This window comes from Dryobates pubescens, chromosome 6 (genome assembly GCF_014839835.1).
Source record: "Dryobates pubescens isolate bDryPub1 chromosome 6, bDryPub1.pri, whole genome shotgun sequence".
In the NCBI taxonomy this organism is placed as follows: domain Eukaryota; kingdom Metazoa; phylum Chordata; class Aves; order Piciformes; family Picidae; genus Dryobates; species Dryobates pubescens.
Window position 1 is genome coordinate 923,461 of NC_071617.1, and position 21,530 is coordinate 944,990.

General features: G+C 57.1%; 1 protein-coding gene across 1 annotated transcript in view; it reads right to left on the reverse strand.

The window, feature by feature from the left end:
* SLC17A5 (solute carrier family 17 member 5) overlaps positions 1–16,611 on the reverse strand; it is a 36,058-nt gene extending 19,447 nt beyond the window's left edge. The window contains exons 1-4 of the mRNA XM_054162486.1: positions 16,557–16,611; positions 11,737–11,933; positions 7,022–7,255; positions 5,545–5,632 (exon numbers count right to left, since the gene is read on the reverse strand). Coding sequence (XP_054018461.1) covers positions 5,545–5,632; positions 7,022–7,255; positions 11,737–11,933; positions 16,557–16,611 — 574 coding nt within the window. The remainder of the gene's footprint in view (positions 1–5,544; positions 5,633–7,021; positions 7,256–11,736; positions 11,934–16,556) is intronic.
* Between the last annotated feature and the right edge of the window lie 4,919 nt (positions 16,612–21,530).

Genomic DNA, 21,530 nt, shown 5'->3' on the forward strand with positions numbered 1-21,530 from the left:
GGATTCCAGTATTGATTCGCTCTCAACTGGTGACTGGATTCCAGTATTGATTCGCTCTCAATTGGTGACTGGATTCCAGTTTTGATTCGCTCTCAATTGGTGACTGGATTCCAGTTTTGATTCGCTCTCAATTGGTGACTGGATTCCAGTTTTGATTTGCTCTCAATTGGTGACTGGATTCCAGTTTTGATTCGATTCCAGTTTTGATTGGAATTCACTTTTGAGTCAAGTTCAGTTTTGATTAGATTTCAATTTTATTTTTCTTTTAAATTTTTTTATTTTGAAAAATTTTAATTGATTTGACATTTGATTTTCATCTTGATTTAATTTTGATTAGATTTTAGTTTTGATTCTATTTCAATTTAATTTTTTAAAAATTATTTTTATTTTATTTTAATTTAAAAATTTTAATTTTAAAACATTTCAATTTTATATTTGATTTTCATCTTGATTTAATTTTGATTAGATTTTAATTTTGATTAGATTATAATTTTATTTTTTAAATTATTTTGATTTTATTTTCATTTTCATTTTAAATTTTAATTTTAAAACATTTTGGACTTTATATTTGATTTTAATTTTGATTTTGATTTAATGTTGATTGGATTTTAATTTTTATTAGATTATAATTTTATTTTTAAAATTATTTTTATTTTATTTTCATTTTAAATTTTCATTTTAAAACATTTTGGATTTTATATTTGATTTTCATTCTGATTTAATTTTGATTCGATTTTACTTTTGATTCCAATTTTATCTTTAATTATTTTTATTTAATTTTAATTTTAAATTTTAATTTAAGAACATTTTAATAGATTTTATATTTGATTTTCATCTTGATTTAATTGTGATTAGATTTTAATTTGGATTCTGTTTTGATTTTAATTTTAAAAAATATTTTAATCTTATTTTAATTTTAAAATTTTAATTTTAAAACATGTTAATTGATTTTATAGTTGATTTTAATTTTATTTTCAATTTGATTTTAAAATTTAATGTAACTTTTATTTTAACTTTTAAATTTTATTTTTAAACCATTTTAATTGATTTTATATTTGATTTTCATTTGGGTTTGATTTTAATTTTTTATTTGCTTTTCATTTTTTTATTTGCTTTTCATTTTTTTATTTGCTTTTCATTTTTTATTTAATTTTCATTTTAATTTTAAATTTATTTAAATTTTAACTCGATTACAATTGTTACTTGATTACAATTTTAATTTGATTCCAATTTTATTTTTATTTTAAAAAATTAAATTTTAAAAAATTCTATTTTTTTCCCTTTTTCTCCACTGGCTCCTGCAGAACAGCCTTGTCACCACCACTGGCTCCTGCAGAACAGCCTTGTCACCACCACTGGCTCTCTGTACCACCACTGGCTCTCTGTGCCCTCATCCAGGCCCTTGATGAATCTATTGAGCAGCTCTGGTGCCAGTCCTGACCCCTGAGGGCCTCCACTAGCCTCAGGCCTGCAGCTGGACTCCATCCCATTGACCACAGCTCTCTGACTCCTTTCCTTCACCCAGCTCCCAATCAACATGACCATGATTAACGAAGCCACAGCCACGTGGCTGCCAGCCAGGCCAAGGAGGGGCAGAGGAAACACTCTCCTCAGTTTAGACAGCCTTATCCTTATCTCCTCAGCCTTATCCACCCATGGCTACTAACAATTGGCCACTCAAGGCCACAGCCTCTGCTCAGGAGGGCAACAGCAGAGAGCTCCACAAACACAGAAGCAGAGCTCCCAGCTGCTGACTGCAGAAGTCAATCCCAACCCTGTGCTGCCTGTTTAGCCTGGGTGCTGCCTGCCACGCTCCAAGACTGCCTCTAAAGCAGCTTGAATCCACTAACAAGAGGAGCAGAGGGCTGGAGCTGCTCTGCGATGGGGACAGGCTGAGGGAGTTGGGGCTGTGCAGGCTGGAGAGGAGAAGGCTCCCAGGAGACCTCATTGTGGCCTTCCAGGATCTGCAGGGGGCTCCAGGAAAGCTGGGGAGGGACTGCTGAGGGTGTGAGGGAGGGATAGGACTGGGGGGGATGGAGCAAAAGGAGAAGTGGGGAGATGGAGATTGGCTGTGAGGAAGTTGTTGCCCATGAGGGTGGTGAGAGCCTGGCACAGGCTGCCCAGGGAGGTGGTGGCAGCCTCCTGCCTGGAGGTGTTTGCAGCCAGGCTGGAGGTGGCTGTGAGCAACCTGCTGTGGTGTGAGGTGTCCCTGCCCATGGCAGGGGGCTGGAGCTGGCTGAGCCTTGAGCTCCCTTCCAGCCCTGACAGCTCTGTGATTCTGTGGTTTTAAAAGGAGAGAGAAAGCTTTCTGCTGCATTGGGTTGGTTGCAGGCTCCTGGAAGGGTCTGATGAGTGCCTGAAACAGCACAATGAGAGGAATGAGACACTTGACTAGGAGGGAAGTGAGGAAATGGGAGGAAGGAAATCTGAAGGCTTCATTGCTGCTGGCGTAAGTGAGCCATTAGACTGACCTAGCTGCTTGAGACACTGTAGCTGTGGTTTCTGTGGTCCTCCTGATGAAGCCCAGGTCAATTAAGAACACTCAGACAGAATTAATATTAACTACAGTGAGTAAACCAAACCATTATTTCCTTATGTGAACACACTTGTCATCCTCATAGAAGCAACACCAAGTCTGACTAGGAATGGTGGAGGAGAACCTCACAGGAGCCAGCAGGGAGCACCTGCAGCCCAGAGAGCCAAGCAGAGCCTGGGCTGCAGCAAGAGAAGTGTGGCCAGCAGGGCAGGGAGGGGATTCTGCCCCTCTGCTCCACTCTGCTGAGACCACAGCTGCAGCTCTGGGGCCAGTTCTGGAGCCTCTGTGCCAGGAAGGCTCTGGAGGGGCTGGAAGGTGTCCAGAGAAGGGCCACGAGGAGGAGCAGAGGGCTGGAGCTGCTCTGCTGTGAGCACAGCCTGAGGGAGTTGGGGTTGTGCAGGCTGGAGAGGAGAAGGCTCCCAGGAGACCTCGTTGTGGCCTTCCAGGATCTGCAGGGGGCTCCAAGAAAGCTGGGGAGGGACTTTTGAGGGTGTCAGGGAGGGATAGGACTTGGGGGGATGGAGCAGAATCAGAAGTGGGGAGATTGAGATTGGCTGTGAGGAAGAAGTTGCTGCCCAGGAGGGTGGTGAGAGCCTGGCACAGGCTGCCCAGGGAGGTGGTGGAAGCCTCCTGCCTGGAGGCGTTTGCAGCCAGGCTGGAGGTGGCTGTGAGCAACCTGCTCTTAGTGTGAACTGGCTGATCCTTGAGCTCCCTTCCAACCCTTGTGACTCTCTGTAGAAAGCTGCATCTGTCACCTGCCCCCAGGAATGCTGCACTGAGCAATGTGACTGGGCAATAAAGCCTGCAACCAGACAAAGGCTGAGGGGAGACAGCAGGAGCACTGCATCCATGAGGCTCCTGAAGAATGCACAGCTCTGCAAAGCAGGCTGGCTTTATCTCAGCACAAAGGGGACCCAAGGGTGACCTCTGCTTTAGATAGGGAGGTATTCAGAGTTGAGTGGATCAGCTGCTGGTGTAAGTACACAATCACAGAATGTACCTGCTTGGAAGAGACCTCCAGGCTCTACCAGTCCAGCCCCTGACCCAGCACTGCAGGCTCAGCACTAAGCCATGTCCCTGAGCTCCAGCTCCACAGCTGCTGGAACACCCCCAGGGATGGTGACTGCAGCACTGCCCTGGGCAGAGCATTCCAATGGCTGAGAGCCCTTCCAGTGCAGAAATATTCCCCAGCATCCAGCCTGAACCTCCCCTGGCACAGCTTGGAACCATTGCCTCTGCTCCTGTGACTCTCACCCTTGGAGCAGAGGGGCAGAATCCCCTCCCTGCCCTGCTGGCCACACTTCTCTTGCTGCAGCCCAGGCTCGGCTTGGCTCTCTGGGCTGCAAGTGCTCACTGCTGGCTCCTGCTGGGCTTCTTACCCACATCTCACCTCTCACCCCTTGCTCATTAGAAGTGTGACTGTCTCCCTGAGCTGGCCAGAGCAGTGTGAGGGGACTGAGCACCTGGCTCAGCCCAACATGAAGTGAAAAAGCTAAGCAACCCACAACAGAATCCCTACAACAGCACCAGACCTGAGCTGCCTTAAAGCCACACATTCCTTCCAGGCAACCTGCAGGCATTCCCAGCACTGGGATGCTCAGCATCAAACACTGAATTGTTTCAGGTGGAAAACACCCTGAAAACCATCAAGTCCAAACATCCTCTACCTCTACCAAGGCTGCTGCTAAACCATGGCCCTTAGCACCACTTCTCTGCCTCTTTCAAACACCTCCAGGGATGGGAATTTGATCACCTCACTGGAAGCCTGCTCCAGTGTTTGAGAAATCCTTTCACAGAATCACAGATGGTAGAGGCTGGAAGGGAGCTCCAGAGAGCACCCAGTGCAGCCCCTGCCAAAGCAGCAGCACCCAGGGCAGGCCACACAGCAATGCAGCCAGGGGGGGTTGGAAAGGCTCCAGAGAAGGAGACTCCACAACCTCTCTGGGCAGCCTGCTCCAGGGCTCTGGCACTCTCACCATAAAGAAGTTCCTCCTCCTGCTGAGGTGAAATCTTCCATGTTCAAGTTTGAACCTGTTGTTCCTTGTCTTACTGCTGTGCAGCACCCACAAGAGCTTGGCCCCCTGCCCTTGACCCCCAGCCCTCAGCTCTTGAGAGACATTGATCAGATCCCTCTCAGCCTTCTCCTCTGCAGGCTAAACAGCCCCAGGGCTCTCAGTCTCTCTTCCCAGGGGAGATGCTCAAGTCCCCTCAGCATCCTCCTGCCTCTGCCTTGGGCTCTCTCCAGCAGCTCTCTGTCTCTCTTCAGCTGGGGAGCCCCAAACTGGACCCAGGATTGCAGCTGTGCTCTCAGCAGGGCAGAGCAGAGGGGGAGCAGAACCTCCCCAGCCCTGCTGGCCACACTTCTCTTGCTGCACCCCAGGCTCCCCTTCTAACATCCAACCTACACCACCAGCACTGCCAAGGTGTGCTGCAGCTGCTGCCTTTTGCTAGGTGTGAAGTGAATTTGTGTTGTGCTTTCAGTGTGCTTTGCATCACTAAGCCTTGAGTGATGTCAAATCCCTTCAAAGAAGTAAATCTGCTGTCAAACCTTCCACACACACAATACCTCAAAGGAGCTGCAGTACTGCACTCTGACAAGGAGCTCCTGTAAGCAAGACCTTGGGCCTTGGCTATGTTCTTCCTTGGGTTGCTGCAAGTACACAATTGAAAACCCAACCCAAACCCTGTGGCTCTGCCCAGGCTCTTTTGTTTAGTGTCCCTGACCCTCCCTTCTGCTCAGGGTCTCCACAGTAACTCTCTGCAGCACTTCCATACCAAAGTCAGCTTGCAGTTTGTACTTGGCTGCAGATCAAATGCCTTCAACCAGGGGCACAAAGGGCTGTGAATAAATGAAGATAATGAATGCACAGCCAGCTTTAATCCCATGTAATGCTGCCCAGATCAAACACTGAATGAACTTCCCAGCACCAATCCCTGTGGCTCAAGTCAATCCTCCCTGAGACTGCAGTACAAGTGGCTAATCCATCCCCAGTGTGGGAACCTCTCACCTGCATAGGAGATGCTGAGGAGCTTGCTGCGTTCCAGGGGGGGGGCCCAGGAGGACCACATGGAGTGCATGGCTGGGAAGGTGACACCCTGGAAAAGAACAGTGGGTCCTGGTGAGGTGTGACCACTCCACAGCTCCCTTCACACAGCACAGCACCACAGAGCATCAGAGCTTGGAAGGGAGCTGCAGAGAGCATCCAGTGCAGCCCCTGCCAGAGCAGCAGCACCCAGGGCAGGCCACACAGCAATGCAGCCAGGGGGGGTTGGAAAGGCTCCAGAGCAGGAGACTCCACAACCTCTCTGGGCAGCCTGCTCCAGGCCTCCCTCACCCTCACAACAAAGAAGTTTCTCCTCCTGGGCAGCTGAAACCTTCTCTGCTCAAGTTTGTCTCCATTGCTCCTTGGCTTCTTGCTGTGCAGCACCCACAAGAGCTTGGCCCCCTCCCCTTGACCCCCAGCCCTCAGCTCTTGAGAGACATTGATCAGATCCCTCTCAGCCTTCTCCTCTGCAGGCTAAACAGCCCCAGGGCTCTCAGTCTCTCTTCCCAGGGGAGATGCTCAAGTCCCCTCAGCATCCTCCTGCCTCTGCCTGGGACTCTCCCCAGCAGCTCTCTGTCTCTCTCACCTTTGCATGTTGCAAAGGGTAGCTCTCATTATAAAGCAGCAGCACAATCTCCCTCTTGTTCAGCAAGAAACCACTACAAAATAGTGTGCCAGGCACAGGAGGAAGGAGGCAGAATTAATTTCTGCTGCTTTTGGTTCTGTGTCTGCTGGAAAAGCTGCAAGAACACAAACAGTGCAGCTCTGAGCTCCTGGGTCCTGACAGTCAAGGAGGGGCAGCTCCAGTGTTGGCTCAGGGGTCCTTATCACAGAGTTCTCAGGGCTGGAAGGGAGCTCAAGGCTCAGCCAGCTCCAACCCCCTGCCATGGGCAGGGACACCTCACACCACAGCAGGTTGCTCACAGCCACCTCCAGCCTGGCTGCAAACACCTCCAGGCAGGAGGCTGCCACCACCTCCCTGTGCAGCCTGTGCCAGGCTCTCACCACCCTCATGGGCAACAACTTCCTCACAGCCAATCCCAATCTCCCCTCCTCTAGCTTGGATCCATCCCCCCCAGTCCTATCCCTCCCTGACACCCTCCAAAGTCCCTCCCCAGCTTTCTTGGAGCCCCCTGCAGATCCTGGAAGGCCACAATGAGGTCTCCTGGGAGCCTTCTCCTCTCCAGCCTGCACAGCCCCAACTCCCTCAGCCTGTCCCCACAGAAAAGCTTAGGCTGAAACAGGAGAAGCTTAGACTAAACCACAGGGCAAAGGTTTTCCTGGTTCCTTCCCCAAAGCTAACTTAGATCTAAGCCATTCAAACTGCCACAACTCCTTCACCCCTCCAGCACACTGCCCCCACAGGCTCCACTCACTGGGGTTCATTCATCAACTGCTCAGCTGTGTTTTCAAGCTCACTAAACAAAGAGACAAGGTTTACCTCTCCCAGTCCTTCCAAGGCTCTGACAGCTATGAGGTAGCCAACTCCCAGATGTGCAGCCAAGGGAGTCAGCAAGGTGAACACAGAGGTGCCAAAGATGCCAAAGCCCAGCAGTGCCTTCCCCCCAATCTTGCTTGCCAGATACCCTCCTGGAATCTGAGTGATGATGTAGCCATAGAAGAAAGAGCCCAGGATCCATCCCTGAGTGTCAGCATCCCAAGGATACTTCTCCCCCTAGAAAGAGACAAAAGAAGACCACACAAACAAAAGCAGTAAGCCCCAAGCAGGGATCCCTCACACCACATCTGACATAACTCTGGCTCCATCATTGAGTCCTCCAGTTACAAATCACTCCTGACCTCCTCCCTGGAGTCTCCTCCTGCTGCACACATCTGCTGCAACCCAAGGGGTGCTGGAAGCTAATTCCAGAAGTTTCCAGGCTGTCCAGCCCAAGCATGACAACCATCACAATGGGAAAGAGATCCACGTGCTGGGGGCAGTTATCCCTTCCTGAGCTGCCAGCAGCCTGGGGGAGGTGGCACAGGGACAGACAAGGCAGCCTGCAGGAGTCTGAGCCCTGCCTCTACCACAGAGTGCACATTCTGGCAGGCTCCTGAAAACAGTGTCCCCTGCAGAGAGCATGGACAGAGCCAGAGAGGAGACCTTACCCTGCTCTGCTGAGACCTCCCCTGCAGGGCTGGGTGCAGCTCTGCAGCCCTCAGCACAGCAAGGACCTGGAGCTGATGGAGAGGCTCCAGAGGAGGCCAGGAGAATGCTCAGGGGCTTGGAGCAGCTCTGCTGCCAGGCCAGGCTGAGGGAGCTGGGGGTGTTGAGCCTGGAGAAGAGAAGGCTGCAGGCAGAGCTCAGAGCAGCCTGCCAGGACCTGAAGGGGCTGCAAGAAGGCTGCAGAGAGGCTGTTGGCAAAGGCCTGCAGGGACAGCAGCAGGGCCAAGGGCTGCAAAGCAGAGCAGAGCAGCTTGAGCTTGGAGGTGAGGAAGAAGTTGTGCAGCAGGAGGGTGGTGGAAGCCTGGCAGAGGTTGCCCAGGGAGGTGGTTGAGGCTCCCTGCCTGGAGCTGTTGAAGGGGAGGCTGGAGAGGGATGTGGGGATGTGGCTGGGGCTGTCCCTGCTGAGTGCAGAGGGCTTGGGCTGGCTGACTCTAATCCTGTGATTCTGTAAAAGCAAACAAGGAGACAGAGGCTTAAATGGATATAAAGAGAACAGCCAAGGAGAGGATTCACAAGGGCAGGAGGGAGAATGAGATAAGCACAAGAGAGGGGAAGGGGAGTTCAGCAGGCACAGCAGGCAGTGCAAAGGCAGCAAGATAAGGAGCCTGCAGCCATGGAGTCAGCCAGTAGCTGCTGTCCAACAAAGTGATTCTGAAGCTTGGGATCACTTCCAGCAGCCCAATCTATGAGCATGCAGCCCAGCAGCAGCCATCCCACAGAGATGGGCAGACAGAAGCTTCTTCCCATGAAGCTCTCAGGTACCGATTTGCTGCCAATCAATAATAAATGGCCTCTGCAGAGGCAGCCAGAAGGCAGGCAGGAAGGTGGCCACACTGCCCAGTCATAAATGGCAGCTGTAAAACCAGCTCTGTGCAGAGCCCAGTGCACAAAGCTGGCAGGCTGGCTCTCTTCTGAGAGTGGTTTTCATGTCCTCATCCAGCACTGGAGCCATGGGGTGGGATGGTCAGGATTAATAGAAACCAGGCATAAAGGATGTAAGAACAAGAGGCATAATCTGGGAAGGAAGTGATGAAAGTCAGGGGAAAGATTCCTCACAGAGCCACAGAGTGCCAGGGGCTGGCAGGGAGCTGCAGAGCTCAGCCAGCCCAAGCCCCCTGCCCCAGCAGGGGCACCCAGAGCAGCTCACACAGCAACACATCCAGCTGGCCTTGCAAGAGCTCCACACAGGGAGACTCCACAGCCCCCCTGGGCAGCCTCTGCCAGGCTTCTCTCACCCTCCCAGGGAACAAATTCTTCCTCCTCTTCCCATGGCACTGCCTCTGCCTCAGCTTCCACCACTGCCCCTTGTGCTGGCATTGGGCAGCCCCCAGCAGAGCCTGGCTCCAGCCTCTGGCCACTGCCCCTGCACAGCTTTAGCCCCAGCAAGGAGCTCACCTCTCAGGCTCCTCCAAGCCAAGCTCCAGAGCCCTCAGCTCCCTCAGGCTCTGCTCCTAAGGAAGAGCTTCCACTGCCTGCAGCATCTTTGTGCCTCTGCCATGGACTCTCTCCAGCACTTCCCTGAGCTCCTTCCTGACCTGAGGGGCCCAGAGCTGGGCACAAGATTCCAGCTGTGGCCTCAGCAGGGCAGAGCAGAGGGGCAGGAGAACCTCTCTGACCTCCTGACCACAGCCCTGCTGATCCACCCCAGGCTGCCCTTGGCCTTCTTGGCCCCCGGGGCTCATTGCTTGTGGCCAAGAGCAATGGAAGAGCAGTGCACTGCCCTGCCAGTGCGGCTCTATGGAGAACTGGCAAGCATGGGCAGCAGGGTGGCAGCTGCTCAGTGGCACACAAGAGAGTGAGTGATGGCACAGCCACAGGGCCAGAGCAGCTACTTGGTAAGGAGCAGCACAGAAGGGATGTGGGCAGCAGCACTGCCCCTGAGCTCACAGCACTGCCCCTGAGCTCACAGCACTGTGCTCAGCACTGCCCCTGAGCACACAGCACTGCCCCTGAGCACCACAGCACTGCCCCTCAGCACCACAGCACTGCCCCTCAGCACCACAGCACTGCCCCACAGCACTGCCCCTTTAGCTGCTCAATTAAGGCTATGGTTTCCCAGCAGATCCCCCGTGCTAAGGCCATGTGGCAAAGCTTGCAGCCTGCTCTCTTGCCACCTGAGCATGAGTCACCCCCCCAGGCTTCTGCTGGAAAGGCTTTGTGCTGGTTCAGGGCCAGGCAGATTTGCTCTGTTGCCTCTGTCACCTTTCCTTGCTCACACAGAGGATGAGATGGGAGGGAAAGCTGAAGAGGAAATGCTCTTCACAACCACACAAACTGGCACAAAGCACATGGAATACAGCAAAAGCCACACTCTGGGCTCGACACAGAGGCTCTTAAGCCAAAGCTTCACACAGAGCCTCTTAAGCCAAAGCTTCACACAGAAAGCTCCCTTTAAACCAGGCTAACCAACACAAGCCTTCATTGCCCCCTCCCCACCAAGCCTCTGCACACCATTGTGACACAGCTGAAATTCAGCTGGGCAGCTCCAGCCCCCAGCTGGGCAGCTCCAGGTCTAATTGGCAGCATTGCCAAGGCTGACACCAAGCCTCCCTCCCCTGCCAGGAGAGCTCAGAGCCTGGGTGTCCTGCCTGGGAGGACAGAGGGAGGGAAGAAGACTGCAAGTGCAGCCAGGGGTGTAGGGATGCAGGCCTCAGGGGAAGGAAATGCAACTCCTGGGCCCCTCCTGCAGGCTCTGTCCCACTCCTGGTGCTGTGCCCTCGGTGCCTCTGGAGGGCACCTGGCTGGCAGCAGTAGAGCCTGGCCGTGGCGCACTGTGGGCTGTGGCAGCCCATGGGCACATTGTGGGCTGTGGTGCACCGTGGGCACACCGTGGGCACATTGTGGGCAGCCTGTGGGCACACCGTGGGCTGTGGCACACCGTGGGCAGCCTGTGGGCACACCATGGGCAGCCCGTGGGCACACCATGGGCTGTGGCGCACCGTGGGCTGTGGCACCCCATGGGCACACCATGGGCTGTGGCACCCCGTGGGCTGTGGCGCACCGTGGGCACCCCGTGGGCTGTGGCACCCCGTGGGCACCCCATGGGCTGTGGCGCACCGTGGGCTGTGGCACCCCGTGGGCACCCCGTGGGCTGTGGCACCCCGTGGGCACCCCGTGGGCTGTGGCGCACCGTGGGCTGTGGCGCACTGTGGGCACCCCGTGGGCTGTGGCACCCCGTGGGCTGTGGCACCCCGTGGGCACCCCGTGGGCTGTGGCACCCCGTGGGCTGTGGCACCCCGTGGGCTGTGGCACCCCGTGGGCACCCCGTGGGCAGCCCGTGGGCACACCGTGGGCTGTGGCGCACCATGGGCACCCTGTGGGCCGTGGCGCACTGTGGGCAGCCCGTGGGCACACTGTGGGCCGTGGCACACTGTGGGCAGCCCGTGGGCACACCGTGGGCTGTGGCACACCGTGGGCCGTGGCACCCCGTGGGCAGCCCGTGGGCCGTGGCACACTGTGGGCAGCCCGTGGGCACATTGTGGGCCATGGTGCACTGTGGGCACCCCGTGGGCTGTGGCACACTGTGAGCAGCCCGTGGGCACACCGTGGGCCATGGCACACCGTGGGCAGCCCGTGGGCAGCCCGTGGGCCGTGGCACACCGTGGGCAGCCCGTGGGCAGCCCGTGGGCCGTGGCGCACTGTGGGCAGCCCGTGGGCACACCGTGGGCTGTGGCACACCGTGGGCAGCCCGTGGGCACACCGTGGGCCATGGCACACCGTGGGCAGCCCGTGGGCACACCGTGGGCCATGGCACACCGTGGGCAGCCCGTGGGCAGCCCGTGGGCCGTGGCACACCGTGGGCAGCCCGTGGGCCGTGGCACACCGTGGGCAGCCCGTGGGCAGCCCGTGGGCACACCGTGGGCTGTGGCACACTGTGGGCAGCCCGTGGGCTGTGGCACACCGTGGGCAGCCCGTGGGCAGCCCGTGGGCCGTGGCACCCCGTGGGCAGCCCGTGGGCCGTGGCACCCCGCGGCACCCCGCGGGCTCACCGTGGCGTTGCGAGGAGCGGTCCCGCCGCCGGGGCGCTCGGGGCAGACGCTGGCAGAGCCGTTCCCGGCCGGGCCGCCGCCGGGCTCCACCATGGCCACCAGGGCCACGCTGAGGTTGACGCGCAGGGCGTAGAGCAGGAAGAAGCCCAGGCAGGCCAGCAGCGCCAGGCTGTAGCGCGCGGAGCAGCAGGCAGGCCCTGGAAGGAGAGCAGAGGGGGCTGCTGTTAGTGCCGGCACAGACACAGCCACCCAGGAGCAGACCCTGCCGGGACCTGGGCAGGCTGCACACAGGCCAAGGGCAGGAGACTGAACACAGCCAAGTGCCAGGGGCTGCACTTCGGCCACAGCAACCCCAGGCAGAGCTGCAGGCTGGGGACAGAGTGGCTGAGAGCAGCCAGGCGGAGAGGGACCTGGGGGTGCTGGTCGATGGTAGGCTGAACATGAGCCTGCAGTGTGCCCAGGCAGCCAGGCGCGCCAATGGCATCCTGGCCTGCATCAGGAAGAGTGTGGCCAGCAGGAGCAGGGAGGTCATTCTGCCCCTGTACACTGCACTGGTTAGGCCGCACCTTGAGTCCTGTGTCCAGTTCTGGGCTCCTCAGGTCAGGAAGGAGGTTGAGCTGCTGGAAGGTGTCCAGAGAAGAGCAACAAAGTTGGTGAGGGGTTTGGAGCACAGCCCTGGGAGGAGAGGCTGAGGGAGCTGGGGTTGCTTAGCCTGGAGAGCAGGAGGCTCAGGGGAGACCTCATTGCTCTCTCCAACTCCCTGCAGGGAGGTTGTAGCCAGGTGGGGGTTGGTCTCTTCTCCCAGGCAGGCAGCAGCAGAACAAGAGGACACAGTCTCAAGCTGTGCCAGGGGAGGTTTAGGCTGGAGGTGAGGAAGAAGTTCTACACAGAGAGAGTGATTGCCCATTGGAATGGGCTGCCTGGGGAGGTGGTGGAGTCGCCGTCACTGGAGGTGTTCAGGAGGAGACTTGATGGGGTGCTTGGTGCCGTGGTTTAGTTGGTTAGATGGTGATGGATGATGGGTTGGACTTGATGATCTTGAAGGTCTCTTCCAACTCAACTTCACACTGCCAAACCCCAACCCCCCCAGCCCCAGCACTGGCAGTGGTCCAGGGCACAGAGACTCTTCAAGCAGTGCTGAAGAACAGTCATGGAGGTCCCAGGCTGTTCTCTAGGACAAGTTCTGCTTCTCTCAGTTGGGTTCTAAAGGAACATGCACTTGCTGCCAAAGAGTGAAACCCAGCAGGAAGGGAGGGGCAAGGCAGAGAGCTTCCCCAATTCCCCATCTGCAGCTGTCCAGCTGTGAAGCTGACACAGGAAAAGGAGCCTCAGAGTCAGGATAAAATCTGCACTGTGGCATTAAGCTGACTGTCAGCTGCCTCCCTCCAGACATCGGGCTTGGCTCTGTGACACAGCCAGGGGCTCCCTTCCACAGCAGCACCAGGCAGAGGCTGTTCCCCCAGCAGCAGGAGGTCCAGACCTGAGCTGCAGCCTGGCTGGCACCTCCCCAGGGGCAAGAGATGCTGAGTCTGTGCAAAACACAGCTCACAGCTCTGCAGACCCTTGAGGAGCTGGCAGTGGGCCTGAGGCTGGTGCTTCAGCCTGGTCTCTCACCTGGGAACAAGAGAGGAGCTCTCTGGACATCTTTGAGTCAAAAGGTAAATGAAGTAGGGGACTGGATGCTGAAGAATAAAGCAGATGACCACAGGCTCAGAGGATGTCAGGGGCTGGAAGGGACCCAAAGAGATCATCCAGTCCTGCCAGAGCAGGGCTAGAAGGGACCTCTGGAGAGCTCCCAGTCCATCCCCCTGCCAGAGCAGGAGCAGAGAACCCAGCACAGGGCACACAGAACACATCCAGACAGGGCTGGGAAGGCTCCAGAGCAGGAGACTCCACAACCTCCCTGGGCAGCCTGCTCCAGGGCTCTGGGAGCCTCCCAGGGCAGAAGTTCCTCCTGATGCTGAGCTGGAACCTCCTGTGCTGCAGTTTCCATCCACTGCTCCTTGTCCTACGCCAGGGTGCAGCTGAGCAGAGCCTGTGATGGGTCTGCATCATTCCCTTGGTTTGCTGGCTGGGATGCAGCTTGCTGCACAAACTCTTCTGGCTCCTTTGGGCTGCTTCTCTCTGCTGCTTTGCAGGCTTGCTCCCTTCTCTCTCTCCTGACCTGCTGCTGGCTCAATATTGTGCCTCTGGGGGCGGCTGGAAGGGGCTTGGAGGAGGCTGTGAGCAGCCCTCTGGGCTGCCCAGGGTGGGGGTAGCTCTGTCCAAGGGGATCCTGGTGTTTTGCTTTCCTTGCCCTGAACTGTCAGCATCTGCAGCTGTATTGTGTACACATCCCTTGAGGTTTACACTCCTGGCTTTCAGCTCAGCTCTTGTGAACACAACGTTCAGTGCTGTGCTTCCCAGCTCTGAGCCTGGGGGCTGTGTTGGGAGGGTGTTGGGTTTGTTTGGGTGGTAATTTTCTCTGGGGGTAAATTCCAAGGAGCTGGGAGGTAATCTCAACCCACCCCAGGATTCCTGAACCCACTGAGCAGAAATGCTGAGGAACCACTTGAAGAATCTGCTGAACCTACAAAGAGTTAGGGGTGGAGTTTCCTCCTGTGTGAAGCCATGGTGCCAGCAGAGCAGTTTAGAACCTGGGTGTCTGAAGCTCCAGCAGGGCTGGGGGGGACCTGGACCTGCAGAAGCCACGAGCCAGCAGTGGCCTCATCTCCTCTGTGGCTGTTTCACAACTCAAATTAATGAACCAAGTGTGTCTGTGACTGCCTGGAGCTTCAGGCTGCCCAGGGAGGTGGTGGCAGCCTCATCCCTGGAGGTGTTTGCAGCCAGGCTGGAGGTGGCTGTGAGCAACCTGCTGTGGTGTGAGGTGTCCCTGCCCATGGCAGGGGGGTTGGAGCTGGCTGAGCCTTGAGCTCCCTTCCAGCCCTGGCAGTTCTGTGATTCACCTGGGACTGCAGCAAGTCTCCTGCCTGGATCCTCTCTGATGTGCAGTAAGCAGCAGGCAGCATGCCTGGTGGACAAGCAAGCTCAAGACTGTTGCCTTCCATCTCAAAGAAGGAATGAGACTTTACAGTCTTGTCTTTTGCACTGGGGGCACCAACAGAGCCTTCCTGCAAGACTCTTTCATTACAGTAGGAGAAATTTCCCTGCTTCTCAGTCTCCCCCTTGCCCAGGCTGCTCAGCCTCCCCCCTTGCCCAGGCTTCCCAGCCTCCCCCCTTGCCCAGGCTTCTCAGCCTCCCCAAGCTTTCCAAGACTCCTTCATTCCCTACTTTTAAGTCTCCAACCCTGAGCAACTCCCTGTGGAGCTCCTTGTGGCTGCCCAAGCTGTTCCAAGGACACAGGGGAGCCCTAAGTGAGGGCTGCTGCACAAACACACAGCATGCCTTCCAGACCTGGGGCAGCTGCAAGTCTTGCCCCAGCAGCACTTGGAGAAGGCAGCTCTGGTTTGGGAGGAGCTGAAGAGCAGCCAAGATGGATTTCCATTGTTTACTTTAACAAGCAAGAGGCACAGCAAGGGCAGGAAGTGCTCAGTGCACAGAAACTGGTCCGGCAGCCCCAGTGTCCCTTCACTGCTGGCTGAGGAGCAATTTGCCTTCAGCAGGACACAGGGAGTCACATCCTGCATAACCAGGAATGATCCCTGCAGGGAAAGCTTTCTGCTGCCTGCATCTGCTGGAGCTAAACAGAACCAGCAGGAAGCTGCCAGAGGAACTAATTAATGCAGATCCACCACAGAATATTCACCACTCCTCCTCTGGAAGCCTCTTGCTGCTGCACAGCTGGTCTGCAGAGCAAGCTCCATGGCACAGATGTGCAGGAACTGAAGGTCACCAATGGCTGGTGGGGTTTTTGGGTGGGTTTTTGTTGGAAGCTGCAAAGAGTTTGGCATAAACCAATCTAAACCATGTAGACCTGCAAGTCTGAAATGCTGGCTGCTGTGTATGGCTCCCATCATCTCACAGGGTCACAGCAGCAGCCAGGCTGGGAGAGAGCCTCAGGGTCCCCAGGCCCAACCATCAACCCTGCTCTGCAAGGCTCAGCCCTGAGCCACAGCCCCAAGCCCCACAGCCAAAGCACCTTCAAACACAGCCAGCCCTGGGGACTCCACCACCTCCCTGCCCAGCACATCCCAAGCCCTGACCACTCTGCTGCCTAAGCTCCACTCTCAACCTCCCCAGGGGCAGCTTGAGGCTCTGCCCTCTTCTTCTCTCACTAATGCCCTGGGAGAAGAGAGCAGCAGCAGCCTCTGCACAAGCTCCTTGCAGGGAGCTGCAGGCAGCCAGGAGCTCTCCCCTCAGCCTCCTCTCTTTCCCACTAACCATCCCCAGCTCCTTCAGCCTCTCCCCAGCAGGTTTCTTCTCCAGGCCCTTCCCAGCTTCCTTGCCCTGCTCTGCCCTGGCTCCAGCACCTCCACAGCTCTCTGGCATTGAGCTGCCCAGAGCTGGACACAAGCCTCCAGGTGTGGGCTGCCCAGAGCTGAGTGCCAGGGGACAATCAGAATCAGTCAGGGTTGGAAGGAACCACAAGGATCATCTAGTTCCAACCCCCCCTGCCATGGGCAGGGACACCTCACAGCCCTCCCTGCTCCTGCTGGACTCAGCATTGCTGATGCCAGCCAGGATGCCTTTGGCTCTCTTGGCCTCCTTCCACTAAACTCATTTGCAATGCCTCAGAATATTAGATCAGGTTAAGGGAGCAGAGGACTGGGGAAGGTTCCAGATGCATTTCCGTCCCCCACCCCTCCAGGAGCCTGCCATCATCAGAGACACAGACATTCACACCCCACTGAAGTTTAAGGCCAGGGTGTTCAAGGTCTTACCTTGACTGGCAGTCTTGGGTCCTGCATCTACAGAGAGTTCTGATTGCAGGGCCATGTTTTAGACTACTGCAGCTGTGAGGAAGATTCCTCCCCTGCAGTTCACACATTCAGGCAGAGGTCTGTGCTGCAAGATGCATGGTGGCTAAAGGAAGTTCTGCTGTATTTATCCTGCTGGGTGAGGTGAACTGCTGGGGAGTGATGTCTTGTGCAAACCTGAGACCCTATTGCTACCATCACCCAGGTGAGCCAGGATCTCTCCCTTCCTGGCACTTCTAAGTGCTACTGCTGGTGGCTCCTCCTGCTGCAGGTTGATGATTTGTTTGGTGCTCACTGTGTCTCAACCAGCTTGCCCACCCTGCAGTGCTCCTGGCACACAAGGACCCCTCTGGAGGCAGCTGCACTCCCACCACCTGGCAGGGCTAGGGGAGAGGGACGTCCCCAGAGCTCCTGCCCCAGCTCTGGAGCACGTTCCTCTGTGCTGCAGCATTTGGTAGCAAAGCAAAGTGCTCACATGAGATGCTTGCCCAAGTCAGGTGGAGGATTTTCATTTATGTTTTGCAGGGCATACTGAAGGAATGCAAAACCCTCACATTCTGCTTGATGTGTTCTGGGAGGGCAAAACAGCACAAAGCCCTAAACTTGTCCACAGAATAGAATCATAGGATGCCCTGGGTCAGGAGGGACCTTTGAAAGTCACCCAGCCCAAGCCCTCTGCACTCAGCAGGGACAGCCCCAACTCCAGCAGCTTGCCCACAGCCCTCTCCAGCCTCCCCTTCAACAGCTCCAGGCAGGGAGCCTCAACCACCTCCCTGGGCAACCTCTGCCAGGCTTCCACCACCCTCCTGCTGCACAACTTCTTCCTCACCTCCAAGCTCAAGCTGCTCTGCTCTGCTTTGCAGCCCTTGGCCCTGCTGCTGTCCCTGCAGGCCTTTGCCAACAGTCTCTCTGCAGCCTTCTTGCAGCCCCTTCAGGTCCTGGCAGGCTGCTCTGAGCTCTGCCTGCAGCCTTCTCTTCTCCAGGCTCAACACCCCCAGCTCCCTCAGCCTGGCCTGGCAGCAGAGCTGCTCCAAGCCCCTGAGCATTCTCCTGGCCTCCTCTGGAGCCTCTCCATCAGCTCCAGGTCCTTGCTGTGCTGAGGGCTGCAGAGCTGCACCCAGCCCTGCAGGGGAGGTCTCAGCAGTGCAGCCGTTAAGTTCTGAGCTCATAACGATGCTCCTCTCCAATAATTAATTACCTTCATGCCTTCTGCCACTTTCGTTGCCCTCTGCACTTGCACCGGCAGGAGTGAGTCTGGCTTCAGTTCTCCCTTAGGAGGCACGGCTGCCCTCACCTCGGGGCGCCCAGCAGGCACTCACACCACACAGCGGCCACGCCAGCATGTCACCCGGGCTCCCCACTTGTCCTCCCTGAGCAGACACCCCGCCAAGGGCAGGTACCCCCAGGGCATTCAGCAGCCCCACGGCAGTTACCCCCACGGCAGCGGCAGGCGAGGGGCTGGCCCCCGGGTCCCCGACGCGGGCGCTGCGGCCCCGGACCCCGCCGCTGCAGGGCATCGCTGCTCCATGGCAACGCGGCGCCGGGGAAGCTCCGCAGCCCGTCCCGGCCACCCCCAGCACGACTCCGGGGCCGGCAGGACCGCGGCCAGGCGGAAGCCCCCTCGCAGCCTCCCGCTGCTCTCACCGGCGCCGGGCTCGGACTCCTTCAGCAGCGGGGTGCGGTCCTCTCCTTCCTCGGTCTCCATCTCGCTGCCAGCCGGACTGCGCGGCGCGCCCAGGGCTTAGAGCGCCGCCCGTCAGCGCTGAGAGGACGGCAGCGGAGCCCTCCGCAGTGTCCCCCGCTCCGTTCCGCGCTGCTCCGCGCTGCCCCGCTCGGCCCCGCCGGCGCCGGGCAGCGGCAGCCCGCGGCCGTCATGTGACGGGCGCCGCCGGGCGGAAGTGGCTTCAGCCGCAGCTCGGCGCCGCCCCTGCCCCGGCCTCGGCCGCCATCTTTGGTGAGGGCAGGGGCGGCGCCGGACCGCCCGGCCGCGGCGCGGAGCGGGCGGCTGTCGCTGTCCCGCCCTCGGTCCCGCCCTCGGTCGGGCTGTCCGACGGCGACTGGCAGACACTCCGACGGACGGACAGGCTGTGGCTGTGCCAGGCCCCACCTGCAACGCTGCGTCCCGCTGCGGAGCGCCAGCGAAGGACGTGGCGCTGTTGGAGCGGGGCCAGAGGAGGACAGGGAATCGATGGGAGGGCTGCGAGGGAGCGGCCGAGAGGGCTGGGGCTGTGCAGCCTGCAGAAGCCAAAGCTCCAGGGAGCCCTCCCTGTGGCCTGCCCGGGGGCACAGGCTTGCGGGCAGGGGCTGCTGCGGCAGGGCAAGGGCGGCTGGCTTGCAGCTAACAGAGAGGAGATTTAAACCCAATGAGAGGAGCTGGACAAGTGGTACAGGGAGGATGCTGAACCACTGCACGGATGTCCCAGAGAGGTGCTAGGTGTCCCATCCCCGGGCACGGGCAAGGTCGGGTTGATTGGGACTGAGCAGCCTGACCCAGTTGGGGCTAGTGAGGCACTGGAGCTGCTCTGCTGTGAGCACAGCCTGAGGGAGTTGGGGCTGTGCAGGCTGGAGAGGAGAAGGCTCCCAGGAGACCTCATTGTGGCCTTCCAGGATCTGCAGGGGGCTCCAGGAAAGCTGGGGAGGGACTTTGGAGGGTGTCAGGGAGGGATAGGACTGGGGGGGATGGAGCAGAACTAGAAGTGAGGAGACTCAGATTGGCTGTGAGGAAGAAGTTGTTGCCCAGGAGGGTGGTGAGAGCCTGGCACAGGCTGCCCAGGGAGGTGGTGGAAGCCTCCTGCCTGGAGGTGTTTGCAGCCAGGCTGGAGGTGGCTGTGAGCAACCTGCTGTGGTGTGAGGTGTCCCTGCCCATGGCAGGGGGTTGGAGCTGGCTGAGCCTTGAGCTCCCTTCCAACCCTGACAAGTCTATGATCACAGGATCAGAGGCTGTCAGGGGCTGGAAGGGACCCATAGAGGTCAAGTCCAACCCCCCCTGCCAGAGCAGGAGCAGAGAACCCAGCACAGGGCACACAGAACACATCCAGACAGGGCTGGGAAGGCTCCAGAGCAGGAGACTCCACAACCTCTCTGGGCAGCCTGCTCCAGGGCTCTGGGAGCCTCCCAGGGCAGAAGTTCCTCCTGATGCTGAGCTGGAACCTCCTGTGCTGCAGTTTCCATCCACTGCTCCTTGTCCTATGCCAGGGTGCAGCTGAGCAGAGCCTGTGCCCTGCCTCCTGCCCCCCAGCCCTCAGCTCTTGAGAGACATTGATCAGATCCCTCTCAGCCTTCTCTGCAGACTGAACAGCCCCAGGGCTCTCAGCCTCTCCTCCCCAGGCAGTGCTGCAGTCCCTTCAGCATCCTTGCAGCCTCCCTTGGGCTCTCTGCAGCAGATCCCTGTCCCTCCTGAGCTGGGCAGCCAGTTTATGATTCTCTGTCCATTCTCACTGCACAGGAATTGGAGTAGATGACCTTTAAAGGTCTCTTCCAACTCAGTCTGTCCTGTGACTCTGCAGCACAGGACCTTTTCATTCTCTCCCTCTGCAGAGCTCAGTTCCTGGAGTGAAAATGCACTGTTACAAGTGACTAAGCACCACAGCACAGGTAACAGAGCTTCACTTCTCAGGCTCAGTTTCAGCCTGAGCCCAAGCTCACAACAGGGTTTAATGTTTACAAGCCTGTGCTGGGGAGCCTCCCCTCTGCTTGCCTGTGCCCTTGCCAGGGCTCAGTGCTGACTCACTCTGATGGTCCCAGCAGTCATGCACTGAAAGCCTTGGCTTTGTCAGATGCCTGTGCCATCACCCTGACATGTGAACAACTGCCTGGAAGGTTGTGGGTGCTGGGGAATGGAACACTGGGAGAGATTCCTGGCTGCAGATTTGGCTGTGGATTTTCTTTCACCCGAGGCAGATGCACTGAATGTGCAAGAAAAGCACTGCAGCTGTGGCTGAGAGCTCTGTGGGAAGTGAAAAAGGGCTTCAGGAGGTCCAGCAAGAGCAAGTGCAGGGCTCTGCAGCTGGGCTGGAGCCATCCTCACTGGCAACAGAGGCTGGGGGAGGAGGGGAGAGAAAGCAGCCCTGAGGAGAAGGACTTGGGGGTGCTGGGGGGGAGAAGCTGGCCAGGAGCAGGCAGGGTGAGCCTGCAGCACAGAAGGCCAAGGGCAGCCTGGGCTGCAGCCAAAGCAGCACTGCCAGCAGAGCCAGAGAGGGGATTCTGCCCCTGTGCTCTGCTGAGACCTCACTTGGAGTGTCCTGGGACAGGATCAGGGGCTTCTGGTTTGGGAGGGAGCTGCAGAGCTCAGGCAGCCCAAGCCCTCTGCACTCAGCAGGGACAGCCCCAACTCCAGCAGCTTGCCCACAGCCCTCTCCAGCCTCCCCTTCAACAGCTCCAGGCAGGGAGCCTCAACCACCTCCCTGGGCAACCTCTGCCAGGCTTCCACCACCCTCCTGCTGCACAACTTCTTCCTCACCTCCAAGCTCAAGCTGCTCTGCTCTGCTTTGCAGCCCTTGGCCCTGCTGCTGTCCCTGCAGGCCTTTGCCAACAGTCTCTCTGCAGCCTTCTTGCAGCCCCTTCAGGTCCTGGCAGGCTGCTCTGAGCTCTGCCTGCAGCCTTCTCTTCTCCAGGCTCAACACCCCCAGCTCCCTCAGCCTGGCCTGGCAGCAGAGCTGCTCCAAGCCCCTGAGCATTCTCCTGGCCTCCTCTGGAGCCTCTCCATCAGCTCCAGGTCCTTGCTGTGCTGAGGGCTGCAGAGCTGCACCCAGCCCTGCAGGGGAGGTCTCAGCAGAGCACAGGGGCAGAATCCCCTCTCTGGCTCTGCTGGCAGTGCTGCTTTGGCTGCAGCCCAGGCTGTGATTTGCCATCCACATGAGGAAGCTCCAAAGAGGCTGCAGCATGTCTGGGGTAGAGCAGCAGGTGGCTCTCTGTCCTCTGAATTCCATCAGGGAAAGG